At 37.3% G+C, this 18,415-nt stretch overlaps 1 protein-coding gene across 3 annotated transcripts in view; it reads left to right on the top strand.

The window, feature by feature from the left end:
• The first annotated feature begins 1,883 nt into the window (after positions 1-1,883).
• Positions 1,884-18,415, top strand: part of NEMF (nuclear export mediator factor) — a 51,708-nt gene continuing 35,176 nt past the window's right edge. For all 3 annotated transcript variants that reach the window (XR_009699427.1, XM_061180805.1, XM_061180804.1), the window contains exons 1-7: positions 1,884-1,990; positions 2,839-2,907; positions 3,024-3,126; positions 6,099-6,224; positions 15,263-15,411; positions 16,683-16,750; positions 17,727-17,813. Coding sequence is in view for 2 of the 3 variants with exons in the window: in XM_061180805.1 (XP_061036788.1) it covers positions 1,932-1,990; positions 2,839-2,907; positions 3,024-3,126; positions 6,099-6,224; positions 15,263-15,411; positions 16,683-16,750; positions 17,727-17,813 (661 nt within the window). In the remaining variant the exon portion in view is untranslated. The remainder of the gene's footprint in view (positions 1,991-2,838; positions 2,908-3,023; positions 3,127-6,098; positions 6,225-15,262; positions 15,412-16,682; positions 16,751-17,726; positions 17,814-18,415) is intronic.

Below are 18,415 nucleotides of genomic sequence, written 5' to 3'. Positions count from 1 at the left end.
TTATCTTCTCTTTGAAAATTGGAAGATGATTTTCCCATTTCCTGTTGCCTCTTATTTTTCCCACAAGTCCTTAAGTATCCCTGGTTCAGAATTTTTTCAAAGTAGAGAAATTACTCCAAAACCCAGAAATGATAGAATTCAATAGTAAATGATACAGTTTCTTTATCATTTTTACACTTATCTTCATCTCCTTCTCCCCCTTATGTATTTTCTTGCATTTTACTCTGATGCTCATTTTCCTTGACAGACAGAGCAGAAGCAATGTATGGGTTAGTCAAGTGGCTGACTGTCTCAAGTATAACTTAAATTAGTATCCTGCTCCTATCTCATGGGTTAGGGCCCTAAAGTGGGAGTTTTGCTATGAAGTATTTCAGTTTTTGTTTATAAAGAAGCATCTGAGTGTTGTCCCTTTCAATGTGGAGTTTATACATGGGTTGCTTTTATGCACAATATTTAGGCACTATTTGGGTAATGCCTTCAGAGCCAACATAAGAACCTTAGCATTGTTTATGTACAGTTAAACCTCTCGCTTTTATTGTTTGCACTACAGTCGACTTGGTTCCCAGTCTTTCCTAAACCCTCCAAATGGTTTATTCCATATTTTGAGCTATTCTGCATGATCTTCTGTGCCATATGTCGCATTAATTCTGCGCTGTACCTGCTACAGTAGTCCCCTTAGCGTCTACAATTGTTTCTTCTGAAATGTCAACCGAGCCCTTTTTACTTAGAGTCGCCACCTGCTGGTGGGAATTCTGCTTGCCACGACTTGTAGCCCACAGGCTCTAGAATCCTCCTAGGTCCGGATTCCTTGCCGGGCGCGGTGGCGCGCGCCTGTAGTCCCAGCTACTCGGGAGGCTGAGGCAGGAGGATCGCTTGAGCCCAGGAGTTCTGGGCTGTAGTGCGCTATGCCGATCGGGTGTCCGCACTAAGTTCGGCATCAATATGGTGACCTCCCGGGAGTAGGGGACCACCAGGTTGCCTAAGGAGGGGTGAACCGGCCCAGGTCGGAAACGGAGCAGGTCAAAACTCCCGTGCTGATCAGTAGTGGGATCGCGCCTGTGAATAGCCACTGCACTCCAGCCTGGGCAACATAGCGAGACCCCGTCTCTTTTGAGTTCTTATCTTAAAATAGGCTTTCTTCCCACGTATATATCACAACAAAAAGTACCATGTTTACATTCTTGCACGACTGATTTCCCACTGCACCGTGAATTCCTTTGGCGGGGCAATATTGTCTTATTTTTATTTTTAATCTTACTTCACCATTACCTAGCGAAACAATTGAATATTCAGGTTGCCAAGCATTTATGGAGCCCCTGTTGTATACCAGGTACTATGCTGAGCCCAGGGGATCCCAATACCTAGATTGGATGAGAATCCCACAATACACCACAAAATGCTCTTCGGAGAGCAAGACATCAGAATAGGAACTCCTTTCTGAGGGTTGATTTGCCTTGATCATTGAGGGTAACTGTAGGGTGTATGAAATAGTCCACTTCGTTAAATTTCAACACTGTGCACGTCAGGGAAAGGGGTCGTCGCTCCTGTACACAGAGCCCCATCTGGGGAAATCCTCCCAGTGCGCTTCTCGTAAATTGTTACGACCCGCAGGGGTCACTGTGGAGGCTGGCTTGAGTCCCGAAACGCAAGGGAGCAAAGTAACCAGCCTAGTCCATAAGCTTTCCAGGAAGGAATGCAGTTTCAAGAGAATAGTTTGGATCTATTTCGAATTGTTTTGGTACAACGAAAAGGGAGCTGACGACGGACTTGACAGCCGAACGCTGCACAAAAGTGACGCAAAGCAGTTCGCTTCAAGGAATATTGGGTCTTCTGCGCGGCCGTAGATCCGCCAAGTGCGCCTGCGCATAAGAGTAGCGGCATTGAGTCAGGCCGGCGGTGGAGGAAACTGGTAGAGACCGTGAAGCCTCGCCATGAAGACCCGCTTTAGCACCGTTGACCTCCGCGCGGTACTCGCGGAGCTGAATGCCCGGTACTGTATGACGGGTGACCAGGCTCGTGCGGGTGGTGCAGGAGGCAGAGGCCATGGCCCCACCGTGGAAACAAGAATGGCCTTATGTTTCCCCTGGGTTCCCCCCGGTCCTGTTCTTCTGTGGACCTGGCTAGGCCTGAGTGGGCGAGCGCGTGACATCTTTCCGTGGCCCTCAGGATACCGGGGGGACCCCGGCGGTCGCGCGCCCCGCCCCCTGCTCTCGTGGGCTGCTAGTCTCGCCAGGTCTTGCGTCCGGCTTTGGCGGGGCTCTCGGCCTGTGGGCCTGAGTCGCCCGGGTCTGGCAGCAAACGTTTAGTAAAAGACGAGACGCCAGGTGGAGGACGCCAGTGTAGTCATTTGCTTCAGAGGTTTCCAGACCAGAGGCTTGATTTGTTAGACGCTCCTCCTCACCGCAAAGAAAGGCAGCATCGCCTTTTTAGCCAGAGGTAGCAGATTTGGCCTGAGGTCTGCATTCTAATCTGCTTTCTATTATTCAGCTGTGTGAGCTTTGTCATATTTCTCGGGCCTCGTTTACATATTTTCTTTTATAATTAAGTGGGTTAGATTTTACTGTACTTCCTAAAATATATATTGGATCACTTAAAAGACTCAAGGCATTGTATAGTGTTCCTAGAGCTGATAGACCACTTTCGTTTTTAAATAGTTACATTCAAGGTTTGGGCTCAATGTCTGATGGCCTTCAGACTGCGCACTGGTTGACTCCGTATCTTTAGAGTCAAAGATCCCCCCTTTCGCCGTCTCTACTTCCGCCTACAGCTTTAAATTGTGTGAAGTTTTATGTTTCAAATGGTAGTATGATTTGTTACATGTTACCTTTCTCTTTGCAGCTTGCTAGGAATGAGAGTAAACAATGTTTACGATGTGGATAATAAGACGTATCTTATTCGTCTTCAAAAGTAAGAGCATTTTATAGGCTTGTTCTATCTTTTGTATAATTAAATATGAGCTTGTTTGTTTTTTTTAACCTGAGTTAGTGCTGCCCTAAAAAATTTTTGACTTTTTTCTTCTACAGACCAGACTTTAAAGCTACACTTTTACTTGAATCTGGCATACGAATTCACACGACAGAATTTGAATGGCCTAAGAATATGATGCCGTCTAGTTTTGCCATGAAGGTAAGTTTTAAGTTATACTTGAAGCTAAATTTTAAGGCCCTGAGATTGGTCACTAACAATTGAAATTATAAACGGGTTTTTCTTCACTGTTATAAAAAAAATAGAGATAAAATAGAGTAGTTGATAGATACTGGATGAATGAAGGAGATGTTTATTAACTTTTCCCTTTTACCCTCCACGCCACTTTGTGCGCCACATCTTTATGTTCCCACAGTTACCGTTCTAATTCAAGCTTTTATAATGCTGGACATTATAGCCATTTAACTCTACTACTCTTCTCACTATCGAAACAATTCTGTGTTAGACCAACATTGATTTTTCTAAAGCATCATTTTCATTAGTTATCCCACCTTTTATGATTCTCTAATTGCTGAATCCATATCCTATATCCCAGCATTCTTGGCTTTCTGTAATCTGCCCGCCTCCCTCCTTCCCTGGCCTTGTCTTCCACAGCTCACTTTGCAGCTACCAATCTGTATTTTGTTGGAATACTCAGTGACATTAGTATGCTACCAACCATATCTTTTTACTTTTCACTTCTCTTTTTGTTTTTACTATTAAAACTGAGATCCTGCATTTGTGGATGTATTACCCTTTCACTTATTGACACAACAGATATACTGAAAAGCTCATGATGCAGAGGAAAGACATTAGAGTCAGATATACCTAACTTTGAATTAATGGTTTTGCTGCTGAATAATTTTATAACCTGGAAATTTTACTTAACCTCTTGGAACTTGTTTCTTTAAATGTGAAATGTAGATAATGCCTCCCTCATGGGGTTATTGGTGAGGATTAATTGAAGTTACATGTAAAGCACCTAACACAATGCCTGACACATAATAGGGCTCCATATGTATTAATTTCCTTCTTCCTCTCCTCCTCACTTTCCTTCAGAAATTTATTTGTTTTGGCATTGTGTTATTTCATTAGAGGCTTTACAGAGAAGATCCTTATCCCCAGCAACTTAGAATCTGTTTTGGATTACACGTTAGGTAAGTGTTTCCCAAATCACAAGGCCTGTCACAAAATTATCAAATTCTTAAAAGTTTAATTTACTTAATAGTAACCCAAAATGGTTCTATTTTGGGGATTGTCCTTAATAATAATGACACTTTATATTTGTATAGTACTTTTCAAAGAATAATGCATACTTCACTTAAGTTGTTTAATAACTTGGATATGAAGAACAAATATTGTTTCAGTTTTACATATGATATAACAGATAATAAGATGTATGATACTGGGACTGTGTAAACATCCCCAAATGAGGCTACATCAATAGGAGGTCAGACACTCAAAAAAAAAAAAAACTTAGAATTTAATGAGTTAGGTGTACATGTCAATCTAAATGTGTATAAAAATTCTCTTCAATGGAGCAGACAATGTTAAGTACTTTATAAATAACTAAAAGAGCTGTTACTGCTGTATGTCACAGGCAGGGTCATGTTTAGTACGTGTTAAATCACAGTGATTGTTCCTAATTCTCACATTTGGGGATGCCAGCTGTAGCTTTGTGGCACTGACAGAAGCTTGTTTTTACCAAGCTGCTAGTAGGGAAATAAAGAAAAAACAAGTTTTACATATGTATTATATGTCCATCTATACTCATGATAATTTTCCCTTTTTCACCATTCCATGGTGTGGACTTCTATTCCATTCAAGGATGCCTTTTATCTTCATTTTAACTTTATTTTTCTCAAAATATTACTGGGGGAATTGATTATGATTTTCACCTGGAGATTTAAAGACAGCCCTGAATGTAGGTCACTGTTTAACTCAAAATTAATATAGGCCACTTTTAAATGAGAACTGTTGAATTTAGGAGGGAGAGATTATTCTATGAAGGTTGAAAAGTCTTACATCTGCCTGAATATATGTGAGTATATAATTCTGCCTGAATACATAAAATGAGAATTTTAGTAAATTTGAACTATAGATCTGGAGAAGAACTCTTCTTAGTTATGAAAGAATTGGCATTAATTCGAAGAATGACCCTGTATATTCTTCTTCTTCTCCTTTATTTTTTTTTAAGATGGTTTTAGGTTAAATTCTCTGTAAAATTTGTTTTGGATTTGAGGCTTGAAGAAAAGAAAGCATTCTTTCTTTCTGGTCTTGACTAAGGGATCTTTCAAATTCAAATTTAGAAACAATTGTAACAATTTTTTTCTAGGAGCTACAGAGTAGTCTTGTTTTTGGTCCATGTCATACTTAAATATTTGTACATGTAATATAAAACAGTAGGTATTTACCAAGTAAATTGTCTTTGGGTTTAACATATTAATTTTATCTTAATTGTTTATAAGAACAAGAATATTATGACTAGGGATAAGAATAATGGGATTTGATAAAGGATAGGAGTTACTACATTTGGATTTGAGCTAGGTTGTTCAAAAGCCTGGCGATAGTACCAGAAAAATTCTGTTTGGGTTTTATTAATAAAGTTTGTGGGAATAGAGGGTAATTGGTTGTAAGTTGGAGGACTAATTTATAGAATTCCAGTAAGCTCCTGGTTCAGAATTTGTATTTGAAGTGAAAGATTAGTGGAAACCACTAGTTAATCTTGAACACAAACACACGAAAGGAAAGTTGGGATACTTAAAAAATTTCAGTAGAAAGAGGCTTAAAAAAAAGTTACAGCTTTGTGTGAGGTCCTCAGGATAAGAACGGATTTATTTAGCAGTGGTATAAAGCAACAATGTAAACTTCGCTATAGGTCTCTTATTGTCTACTTAAAAATTGGATATAAAATACTGTTTCAGAGTTAGCAGTCAGAGTTGTCTGAAATAAAATGTGTTTCCTCTGATTATGATTCTGTAAGTTTTAATTTTGACTATACTGTTTCATCTGTTAGTCTTAAGATGTTATTCTTGATGGAAATGAAAAGAAGAAACTTAATTATAAACCAATACCGAATGATTAGGAATTCACTTTTACTATATAAATGCCTTTTTTCTTCTCTTTCTTGCTAGTGCCGAAAACATTTGAAGAGCCGGAGATTAGTCAGTGCAAAACAGCTTGGTGTGGATAGAATTGTAGATTTTCAATTTGGAAGTGATGAAGCTGCTTATCACTTAATCATTGAGCTCTATGACAGGGTAAGTTAAATTTGGGGGATGGGGTGAAGAGAATTCATTATATTGTTAATTATTCGTGTAATAGTGCTGTCAGACATGGGCAGGGAACATTTTTTTCTTTTCCAAGGCCATTGATACACTAGGATAATAAAGTGTAACACAAGTAAAATGTAATTTTCCATTAATCTTCCTTTTTATCTGGAGGCCAGAATTTAGGCAGACTGTAGCCATTTAAAATAGCATTTGAGGGACTTCCCTGGCGGTCCAGTGGTTAAAACTCTGTGCTTCCACTGCAGGGGGCGCAGGTTTAATCCCTGGTCTGGGAACTAAGATCCTGTATGCCACGTGGCGTGGCCAGAAAAAAAAAAAAAAAAAAATGAAAAAGAACAAAAACAATAATAAAATAGCATTTGAATGTAGGAGACAAAGATCTGAGAACTGAAGAAATTATCTACTACTTTACATTTCAGGACTAGAGTGGTACAACCAGCAAATTGTCAGATAGTTTTGTCATAAATAAGACTGCAGTTGAGACTCAGGGACGTTGCCATGTTTTCAGTGTCATCAGTCATAAGAGGAAGACTACTGATGGCCTCACCATTCTTGCTTCTTGCCTCTTAATCCTTCCATGTAGTTACCTGTTCTATCTTGGAAATGTTTCATGAGCTACCTACAGCAAAATAAATTCCATTTGCATCAAAAATTTAAACATAAAAAGTGAAACCATAGAAGTACTAGGTGAAAATATGGATTAAGATGTATGAATTTGGGATGAAAAAGACTTTTAAGCCTAACAGTGAAAACAAATATTGATAGATATGACTGCTTAATTTTAAAGCTGTGTAAGGCAATTTAACTGTGTAAGGCAGAAAACACCATGAACTATTGATACGTATATCAAAAGTGAAAAACTGGGGAAAAATATTTTAACTTGTAAATAAAATGCTCATAATCCTAATACGTAGTTTTCACAAACCGTTCAAGTGGAAAAATGGGTAAAGTGCTTGATTACACAATTCAAAAAAGAATAATACAAATGGCTTATGAAAGCATGAATACTGTATAAATTAACAGATTACTGAAAGATAAAAATATTTTTCTTCCCTTTTTTTCTTTCTCTGTCAATATATAAATGATTGGAAAGTTTGACAATAACCAGTATTATCAAGAATGTACAGGGAGTTCCCTGGTGACCTAGTGGTTAGGATTCTGGGCTTTCACTGCCGTGACCTGGGTTCAGTGCTTGGTCAGGGAACTGAGATACTGCAAGCTGTGCGGTGTGGCCAAAAAAAAAAAAAAAAAAAAGGATGTACGGGAACAAGGGTAGATTAGAACATTATTTTTGGAAGATTGTTTGACAGTATATAACATGATTTTTAAAGTTATGTGCATAACCTTTGACGCAGGAATTCCACTTCTAGCAATTTATCATAAGAAACGTTTGAGGCAAGTGCTCAGGAAGGATCATACCAAGGATAGTCTTTATAGTGTTTATAATAGTTAAAACTTGGAAGGAAGCTAAATGTCTTTGTTTTTTTATTGTTTGTTGTTTTTTGCTTTTTCTCCATTTCTCTGTGATTGTCATCTCTTAAATGTTCCCATTTATTTCTTGCATGAGTCACTTGGGCTGGACTTATCACAGCTCTTAAGTGGAAATTGGTCCCTAGTTGTTCCTCATGTGTGGAATTTTTCACCTCTAGCTAGACTCCAAGCGACTCCATTATTCAAAGCTAAATTTCTTTGAATAAGAGATTGGTTAAATAATTAAGGGAGACCCGAATAATAGAATGTGTAATTTTTAAAAAATAATATTGAGCTGTTTGTTTTTTTTCTTTCTTATCAATGTTTTTTACCACATGCTTTTAATCATTTTAAGTTTTTTGTTAGATATATGACACATACATTATAAGTGTGCACTTTAGTGAACTATCAGAAGTGGACATACCTGTATTAGTTATTGACCTGGATGTGGGCCCGGAACAGCGAGACCACCTGCTGATCCTTCCACTTGTCTTTAATTGTCTATGCACTTCTCTTTGCCACTAATTCCTTTACCCATCTTTCTGCCCCCATCCCCTGCAGGCAGCAGCAGCTACAGCTGCAGCGGCTGCTCTCCTAGAATTGATTTTTGTATGTGGTCTCAGGTAGTGGTCAATTAAAAAAAAAATTTGTATGATAACCTTTTTAAAACCTTTTTTGTTTTGAAATGATTATAGATTCACAGGAAGTTGCAAAGATAGAACAGAGAGGTCTGGTGTACCCTTTACCCAGTTCCCCTCAGTTGTTACATGTTACATAATTATATTACAATAACGAAATCAGGAAATCAGTATTGGTACAATGTATGCATATAATTCAATGCATTTTACCATGTTTGTAGATTCATGTAACCACCACTGCAATCAAGATACAGAATTCTTCCATTACTACAGAGATCTTCCTTGTGGTACCCCTTTGTAGTAACACCCACCCCTCTTCCTCCCATCCCTGCACCTTGCAACTACTAATTTGTTCCATCTCCATAATTTTGTCATTATAAATCGGGTCTTTAACAAAGAAGGCAGTCTCAGAACCTTGGTGAAAAGGACATACCAGATAGTCTTAAATAGGAGTTGATAAACTACAGCCTGTGGTCCCCTTTTTGTAAAGCCTGTGAGTTTAAGAATGGTTTTTACAATACATTTTAAAAGAGCTCTTTAAAAAGAAAGAAGACTATGCAACAGAAACCATATGTGGCCCACAAACCCTAAAATATTTATTATCTTGCCTTTTATGGGAAAAGTTTGCTGACCCCTGCTCTTAAATAATAGACTCATATTGTCTGAGCTAATATTGCTTGGACAGATGCCAGACTGTATCAGGGATGCCAAGTTAGGATTTTTAAGATTCTTTTTAGTCTAGAAGCAGATGCCTTCATGAAAATAGAGTGTTAACCTATGATCTAGGACAATCAGAATTGATTACACAGGACTGAATAAACTGGGGAGAATCTAATTGTGGTTATTTTTTTCAGAATGTTGTTGATATTTTTATGATAGTTATATGATAAAGCCCTTCTGACCTGTAATTTAGTAACTATACTAGTGCTAGTTGGAGTGATACATTCTTTAAATGGTAGTTTGCTCTCTTTGGTCCCTTAGAATTTAGGAACACTTGCCTTTTACTGAGATTGTTTTACTGCTCAAGACAATGTGTCTATTTACATAGTTTCAATAAGAATTTGTCCTTTTTACCAGGTTACAATTAGGCAAATTGATTGTGTAGCCAAGGTCAAACCTGGAGTGTCAACATTTGAGAATAAATCTCATTCAGTTAGGTGTGGAAAGCTCACCATTAAGGAAAAAAGGTTATACTTCATATGTAAAGCCAGTGTCCACAAAGCCCTCCTGAGAACCTGGTCTTGTACCTTATCTGTGGTATATAGGATCCTAGCCTGCAGGAAGTAAGGAAGGTCACTTCTTGTAGATTTGCGTGACTTCACATAGAGAAGAATTTACTTACATTTATAGGTGCACCACAGACAAAACCAGTAGTGATTTTTTCTTTTCTTTTTTTGGTTTCCATAGCTTTGAGTTAGAAGCAAATAGTAATTTTTAAGTCTCTGGAATAATAGAGGCTATTAAAGATATAATTCCAAATTTCTTATGAATTCTTCAGGCAGCAGTGATTATTAAGGCTTCAGTAACTGCTTGATACCATGTGGCTCTAGATTTGCTGTCTATAGTTCAAGGAGGTTTATATATGTTATTTAACATTTCTTGCTGCACTTGTTTAAATAAATCAGTCCAAGAAACAAAGTAGCTTTTTCTGTGTATATGTGTAATCAAGAATAATTTGAGATGTTGTAATCATGAGAGGAGACTGTTAAAAATTACCCAAAATTTGAAAAGAGACAAAAAGGACAAAATGTCATTTTAGTATCCTGCCAGGTGTTGTCTAGCATTGTCTAGCCGGCACTCCTGGGGATTCTAGGGATGTGTATTTTTTTTTGGCTGCGTTGGGTCTTCGTTGCTGCGCATGGGCTTTTCTCTAGTTGTGGCGAGCGGGGACTACTGTTCCTTGCGGTGGGCGGGCTTCTCATTGCGATGGCTTCTCTTGTTGCGGAGCGTGGGCTCTAGGAATGAGGGCTTCAGTAGTTGCAGCACGCGGGCTCAGTAGTTGTGGCTCGCAGGCTTAGTTGCATGTTGAATCTTCCCGGACCAGGGATAGAATCCATATACCCTGAATTGGCAGGCGGATTCTTAACCACTGTGCCACCAGGGAAGACCCTGCTATTTACTCTTGATTAGGCTCTTTTACAACTCGTTAAGGGTGGACTTTAACTTATAGAAAACTGATAGCAATGCAAATAATTCTTGCCTGATAGCAATGAAAATTAATTTCATCTATGAAAATTAATTTCATCTAGTAGAGATTCAAATTATCTCTGTCCAGAGAAAAGATATCCCCAGAGGTTGCAGCTTTATTGCCCTAAATTGGCAATCTTACACGATCATTCTTTTCTCACCCACTCTAAGTAGTCCACTTACTTCATTTCTCGTAGAACCAGTTTTGTCATCTAGTTCTCTCATTAATTAGTTGAATAACTTTTTGGCAGTTATAAAAATAGTATATTGTTTTCTGGTGACCACTGTTTCTGTTGAAACCAGTGTCAGTCATACTGTTGCTCCTTTGAAGGTAATCTCTCCTTTTTATCTGGGTGCTTTAAATTTTTTTCTCTTTGTCTTTGATTTTCAGTAGTTTGCTATGATATGTCTAGTTGATTTTCCTTTGTAATTACCTTCTGGGGTTCACAGTGCTTCTAGAATCTGTGAGTTGGTGTTTTTCATCAGTATGGGAAAATTCAGTCATATTTTCTTTTGATCTATCTTCCAATTCACTAATTTTATTGCTATCAGACAAGAATCATTTGGAATCATTTGTAATTGCTCTATTATCTGATTTCTCTGATGTCTTTTTTTTTTTTTTTTTTGGGTGTCTTGGGTCTTCGTTTCTGTGCGAGGGCTTTCTCTAGTTGCGGCGAGCGGGGGCCACTCTTCATCGCGGTGCGCGGGCCTCTCACTGTTGCGGCCTCTCTTGTTGCGGAGTGCAGGCTCCAGATGCGCAGGCTCAGTAGTTGTGGCGCACGGGCCTAGTTGCTCTGCGGCATGTGGGATCTTCCCAGACCAGGGCTCAAACCCGTGTCCCCTGCATTGGCAGGCAGATTCTCAACCACTGCACCACCAGGGAAGCCCTGATTTGTGTTTTATAGTCTGTTGTTCTTTTAACTATAATTACATTGTCTTGTCTCCTCCCATGCTTGGTTACTTTATTGTGTTCCAGGCATTGAGTAGGAAAAGTCATAGATAAACCGTGAGACCTGGAATGATGTTATCTTCCTTTAGAGAGGATATTTGCTTTAGACAGGTAGCTAAGGACACAAGTAATCCCATATTACCTTATTCCAATCAAGAATTGAATTGGGCTTCCCTGGTGGCGCAGTGGTTGAGAATCTGCCTGCCAATGCAGGGGGCACGGGTTCGAGCCCTGGTCTGGGACGATCCCACGTGCCGCGGAGCAACTGGGCCCGTGAGCCACAGTTACTGAGCCTGTGCGTCTGGAGCCTGTGCTCCACAACAAGAGAGGCCGCGATAGTGAGAGGCCCGCGCACCGCGATGAAGAGTGGCCCCCGCTTGCCACAACTAGAGAAAGCCCTCGCACAGAAACGAAGACCCAACACAGCCATAAATAAATAAAATTTAAAAAAATAATAATAAGAATTGAATTGATTAGGAGCTGGGTGTGGGAAAGCTGGAAAATTTCCAATTCACTCCTTCTCCTGGGATGCAGCCTTTTGGGGTCAGTATTCATAGCTGAACTTATCAGGGATAAATCCCCTTAGCCCCTACCCCTTTCACTTGGACCCTGAACTCAAATTTTTATTCTCCTTAGTTGTCCTGTGAGCCTATCAAAATTCACGCTCAGCTTCCCAGCCTGTCAGCTGATTCTTAACTATTAGATAAATAATCCTAGGGAAGAAGTAGCTCTAAGTGTGGAGCTCACCTTTCTGAGTTTTCCTCTCCTAGATTTTGATCCTATAAATGTTTACTGCCTGTTTGCATTTTTTGTTTCTTATGAGACTTGCTTTGTATTTTGTCCAGTTTTTCTTTTTCTCAGTAGGACAATAGTTAGAATTATCTAGACTACCATTTAAATTAAAAATGTTTATACAAGTAGTACACGAATACATTCTCAGTATATAGAAAAGTTTGTAGAATTAAAATTGAAGGTCTTATCACCCCTGGCCCAACCAGTTCCTCATCCCAAAGTAACCACTGTTATGTTTGGTGTCCTATTTATGATCCCTTTCCCCCACTCCCGCCCACCCCAATTAAAAAACAAGAGAAGGTTTTTTTCATGGGGGGGGAAGAAATCTCTAGAATGTAACTAATTGCAGGCTGCCTTAGGTTTAACTCATTGTGAAGTTTAAGTTATATATCAGACATGGGCCTTTCCTTTTTTTTCTTTTTTTCCTTTTTCAATTTAAACTTAGCACTTAATGATGTAAAATTTCTTTCCACAGAATAAAAAAGTCTTTATTATCATTTAAAAATTTAAATAATTTTTTTATTTTATAGTAATACTAGATTTGTAGAAAAGTTGCAAAGATAATAAAGAAAATTCCTGCATATCCTTCACTTAGTTTCTCTTAATGTTAACATCTTATATAACCATGGTACATTTGTCAAAACTGAGAAATTCACATTGGTACATTACTGCTAATTAAACTACAGACTTACTAGAATCTTCCAGATGTTCTTGATAACTGCACAATTTGATTCAACAAACATTTATTGAGCACTTTCTATGTGCCGGGTCCTATGGCCAGGTCTGTTTTTCAAGTCACACCTTTATGAACCAGTCAGACGCTATATGGACTTCTATCCAAGTCTCCTACTTTCCTTCTCCAGTTAACATTTCTGTTCTTTAAGTTAAATGTTTAAATTTCTAAATGCATGATTTCTTTGAAGTTAGAACCTTTAGCAGTAGGTCCTACTCTTTCAACACCTAGTAACTTCAGGTTATCTACAGGCATTCCTCATTTTACTGAGCTTTGCTTTATGCTTCTCATATACTGCATTTTTTACAAATTGAAGGTTTGTGGCAGTCCTGCATCAAGTAATTTTTTGCTGTCAGTGCCATTTTTCCAACAGCATTTGCTCACTTTATGTCTGTCACATTTTTAAAATTCTCACAATATTTCAAACTTTTTCATTACTATTGTATTTTTATGGTTATCTGTGATCAGTGATCTTTAATGTTACTACGAACAACTGACTGAAAGCTCAAATGATGGTTAGCAGTTCTTAACAATAAAGTATTTTTAAATTAAGGTATGTACCTTGTTTTTAAAAGTATATTATTATCTTTATACACTATATTATACATTGTGTTATTATACATTATATTTTACATTATATTATTATACATTACAATATAGTGTAAACATAACTTTTATATGCACTGGGAAACCAAAAAATTCGTGTGACTTGCTTTATTGCAATATTTGCTTTATTTCGGTGGTCTGGAACCAAACCTGCAATAACGTCGAGGTATGCCTGTATATTTGTGATCAAGGTGAATGGTGGCCCCATCTAGTTAACATTATCTTGCAACCTGTTATTCTTCATGAGATTGGGGCTGTTCCCACCGTCTTCTGGGACCACCTTCTAAGTACTTGCTAAGGCATTTGTGACCGTTTATTTTCATGGATGCTTCTTTGTATTTTAATTATACAACAACCTTCACTGTCTATAATAAATTTGGAAGTTTGTGTTTTTTGGGCAGTTTTATTTTCATTAGGTTTCTCCCCTGTTTTTTATTGAAAAGATTATGTAACAATATTAAGTTTTAAAAAGACTTTTTAATCCTCACTCTAATAAGTATTTTAATTTTTCCTTGTGTTTGCCTTCCACTTCCCAGGATACATTTGCCTTCTACTTCCCAGGATAGAGGATTTTTTTGTCTTCCTATTTTTTACTTAACATTATAAACATCTTCCTACTTTTTTTACATAGTCCTTTTTCAAAGAATCAATTTTTTTTATTTATTTATTTTTGGTTGTGTTGGGTCTTCGTTGCTGCGCACAGGCTTTCTCTAGTTGCATCGAGCAGGGGCTACTCTTCATCGCGGTGTGCAGGCTTCTCAATTCTGGTGGCTTCTCTTGTTGCGGAGCACAGGCTCTAGGCGCGCGGGCTCTAGTTGTGTAGTTGTGGCACGTGGGCTTAGTTGCTTCGCGGCATGTGGGATCTTCCCGGACCAGGGCTCAAACCTGTGTCCCCTGCATTGGCAGGCAGATTCTTAACCACTGCACCACCAGGTAAGTTCTACATAGTCTTCTTAAGTTAACAGCTTTTAAATATTTTGTCATATTGGTATAATTTATTTATCAATACCTCCCAATTTTTACATTTAGGCTGTTTGCAGTTTTTTTCTATTGTAAATAAGATGCAGTTTAAGCATGTAGCTTTTGGTTTTATTGAGTTATTACACTAGGCCACATAACCAAGTGTGGAATTCCTTGGTCAAAGGTTATAACGACCTTTATTGATTTTTCCGTATAACTAATTGCTATTCAAAGACAAATTGCAGGTGAAAGTATAAATAGCTCTGTGTTTGGCTTCTGAAATATATGTTGTTTTTCTTAATAAGCCACAGTGTTTGTAGATTTGCCTCAACCAAGTGCAACATTAAGTTCAGTTGGTGGTCATCAAGGTGTTAATTGATTATTCTGCTTCTAATAGTGACCTCTGCAGAACCACCAGACAATGAGTTTAAAGTTGCTCTAGATTCCTTCATTATGTTTCAAACTTGGGGTGTTTAGATTTATTTTATTTCATAGTCTGTGCTGGGCAAGTGCAAGGAGCACTGTTTAGATGCAACTCAAATGCTTTGTGTTTGTAACTTCATTTCTATAGCCTTGATTGGGTTTTTAAGAGACTACATTTTTTTTCTCAATTTTTAAGAAGATTTAAGAATGATTTGGGAAAAGCATTAAATTATATTTTATTCTATTACAGGGGAACATTGTTCTTACAGATTATGAGTACCTAATTTTAAATATCCTAAGATTTCGAACTGATGAGTCAGATGATGTTAAATTTGCTGTTCGTGAACACTATCCAGTTGATCATGCTAGAGCTGCCGAACCTTTTCTTACCTTGGAAAGGTAACATGTTTGTCTATTAACTCATTTCATATTGTATTACATAGTAAAATAGATCATATGTCAGAATATGAAAGAACTGTCACATAAGAAAATATTTTGTTTACTTGCATAAAATAAATTTGGGCTGCTTGAACTACATAAGTGTGCGCTTAAATGTAAGCAATTAAGCCTTATTTGGGAGTAGCAAATGTATGTTTTTTTAATCTAAGTTTGGTGTTACTTCAGATGTTTATGATTTCTTGGTAAAGTGGGGGAATTTATTAGCTGTTCTGTGAGAAGACAAATGGATATCTTGGCAGAGTGCAAAAGGAGATAGGAATTCTGGTTTAGCTTAAAAATAGGAGTATGGTGGGATAAGGTGCTGACTATAACTGTACTCTTCTGGCTGGAAGGCTTTGCTAATAGGCTACAGCAGTGGTTTTCAAAGTTTAGAATGCATCAGAATCACCTAGAGAGCTTGGTAAAATATAGATCCCCCCGCCCCCGCCAGGTTTTAAGTAGATCTGGTGTAGATCCCAGGAATTTACATTTCTAACAAGTTTGCAGGTGAGGTTGATGCTGATTTGGGGGGGAATACTGTGACCCACAGCATCCTTGAGTTCTTTCTAAATGTTTAATTAGGTAGAGCCATTTCAGGTGTTAAGATATATCACCAGCGAGGGATAACTTGGGAGATTGGGATTGACATATACACACTACTGTATATAAAATAGATAACTAGTAAGAACATGCTACATAGCACAGGGAACTCTACTCAATACTCTGTAATGGCCTATATGGGAAAAGAATCTAAAAAAAAAAAAAAAAGAGTGGATATATGTATTGATATATGTATAACTGATTCACTTTGCTGTACACCTGAAACTAACACAACATTGTGAATCAACTACAATAAAAATTTTTTTAAAAACCCATATATCACCAGTCTCCACAAACTACATTTAACTGTTGCATAAAAATGTGTCTTTCATGTCATATATGGGCATGCTGACGATAAGCAGTGTGACTTAGTTGAAAAAGTATTGATGTTCCTTGGAAAACTTGGTTTCAAGTCCCAGTCTGCTGTTCAGGAACCTACTAAATTTAGATAAATTACTTTTATGATCCTTTTTTTTTTTTTTTAACCTATAAAGTGAACTAACTCCTTTTATATTTTAGGGTATTTTGAAGAGCAGGCAAATTGATGCATATGAAAGTACTGTGGATATGAATATGGCTGTAGGGTTTATTAAATATAAGATAGTAAGGGGTGTGTCAATTTTGTTTCACAGATTGACTGAAATAATAGCCAGTGCACCTAAGGGTGAACTACTGAAGAGAGTTCTTAACCCATTACTTCGTGAGTAATCCTGTATAGAGCAATGAAGTGTTTGTAAGATAATATGGTTTCTTAGAAATATATGTAACACTTTGAAATCTAGTTCTAGTAGAAAACTAGAACAACTTGATAAATGTAGAAAGGAGTTTAAAATGATCTTTTGAGTAAATAAGTGTTTATTTTCAAGGAAAGAGAAATTTGTTATACCATATGAACTTTGACCTTTATGCTACATCTTATTTGAAAGCAATACAGTTATGTAAACAAACTATGTTATCTAGCACTTGAGCGCCAGCTGTAGTTTTCTAAGAAATCTTTTTTTTGTTTTTTTGTTTTTTTCAGTGTCTGTCTTTTTGGTTTAATAGTCACTTAGCTTGGTTGGGTTTTCTTTGTTTTGCTTTTTGTTTTTTATTGGTGAGTCTCAGGGCTTTCCAGGGTCTGCCAGGTGCTGCTGATAACCAGGGTAAAGATAATCTAATCAACTTTTACACTTGAGAAAATCATCACTTATCCCTATACTAAGGAATCTGGGGAGGACATATGAGAAGGCAGGTACCATTGATTACTACAGGAGTTACTGTTTAGAATGCATTAAAAAAGTTATCTTTAAAACTTTCCATCTGTTAGTATAGCATGTGTACAATTTATAAGTTTGGATTTTTCTATTTCTTTATTCTGTTAATATGATGTATTACATCAACCAGTTTTTGGATGCTAAACCAACCTTTCATTCCTGGTTTATAATCCTTTTTATACGTGGCTAAATTCCATTAAATTCCTATAACTTTTGCACTGACTTCTACAATTTTATTGTAGTCTCAAAGTTTTATAAATACTTGAACTGTCATTTCTAATAACATTTCAAAATAGGTAAACTAATTGTTATTTTCACTGGCTACTGTTATTGATTAGATCATTTATATTGGGATATACGTTAGTATTTTGAATGTGAAATTTTATAGGAAAATACTACAAATAATATCCTCTGCTTTTATAGCCTGTGGACCAGCTCTCATTGAACACTGTCTTATAGAAAATGGATTCTCTGGCAATGTCAAAGTGGATGAAAAATTTGAAAGTAAAGGTATGTGTGCATGCTACAAGTTTTGCCCATTTTTATTTCATTTTTTTAAACCTATGAAAATTATTTCTGGAAAAAGTAATAAGTGAGTGGGTAGTTCTAGACTTAAAAACATTTGACCTATTAGTGTTCTATCCATATGGTATTCCTGACTTGCTACTCTAATGTGACGCTTTATCCGTAGTAACATGCAGTTTAATCTCTTGACCTACCTTATTACCTTCTGATTTTAGAATATTCTCCCTCCCTCCCCCTAAATTTTGGAAGGGGTTACTGCACTTGAGACAGTCTCTGGTACAAGGCTTGAAGGAGATGAATTATTCACCTTCAGACTCAGAACCTGAGGGGCTTCTAGAAGTAGCATTATTTATGCATTTTAATTCTGTAAGTGCTGTGGTGTGACTTTATAATGAATTAGGCTTTTGTAACTACTTAAGGGAACCTAAATTAACTTCCAGATTAGGATAATAAAAAATTAGAGGAAATATAAGGAAAATGGAAGCTTTGGTCTTTGACAAATTTTTATCTGCAGATTCTCATGTAAAATTAAAAAATCATTCTTGATATTTATATTTTGGGATTTATATCACTTCTTAAGGTTTAGG

This window comes from Eubalaena glacialis, chromosome 2 (assembly GCF_028564815.1).
Source record: "Eubalaena glacialis isolate mEubGla1 chromosome 2, mEubGla1.1.hap2.+ XY, whole genome shotgun sequence".
Classification (NCBI taxonomy): Eukaryota; Metazoa; Chordata; class Mammalia; order Artiodactyla; family Balaenidae; genus Eubalaena; species Eubalaena glacialis.
The sequence above is the reverse complement of the archived record's forward strand: the minus strand, read 5'-3'. Positions and strand labels throughout refer to the sequence as shown.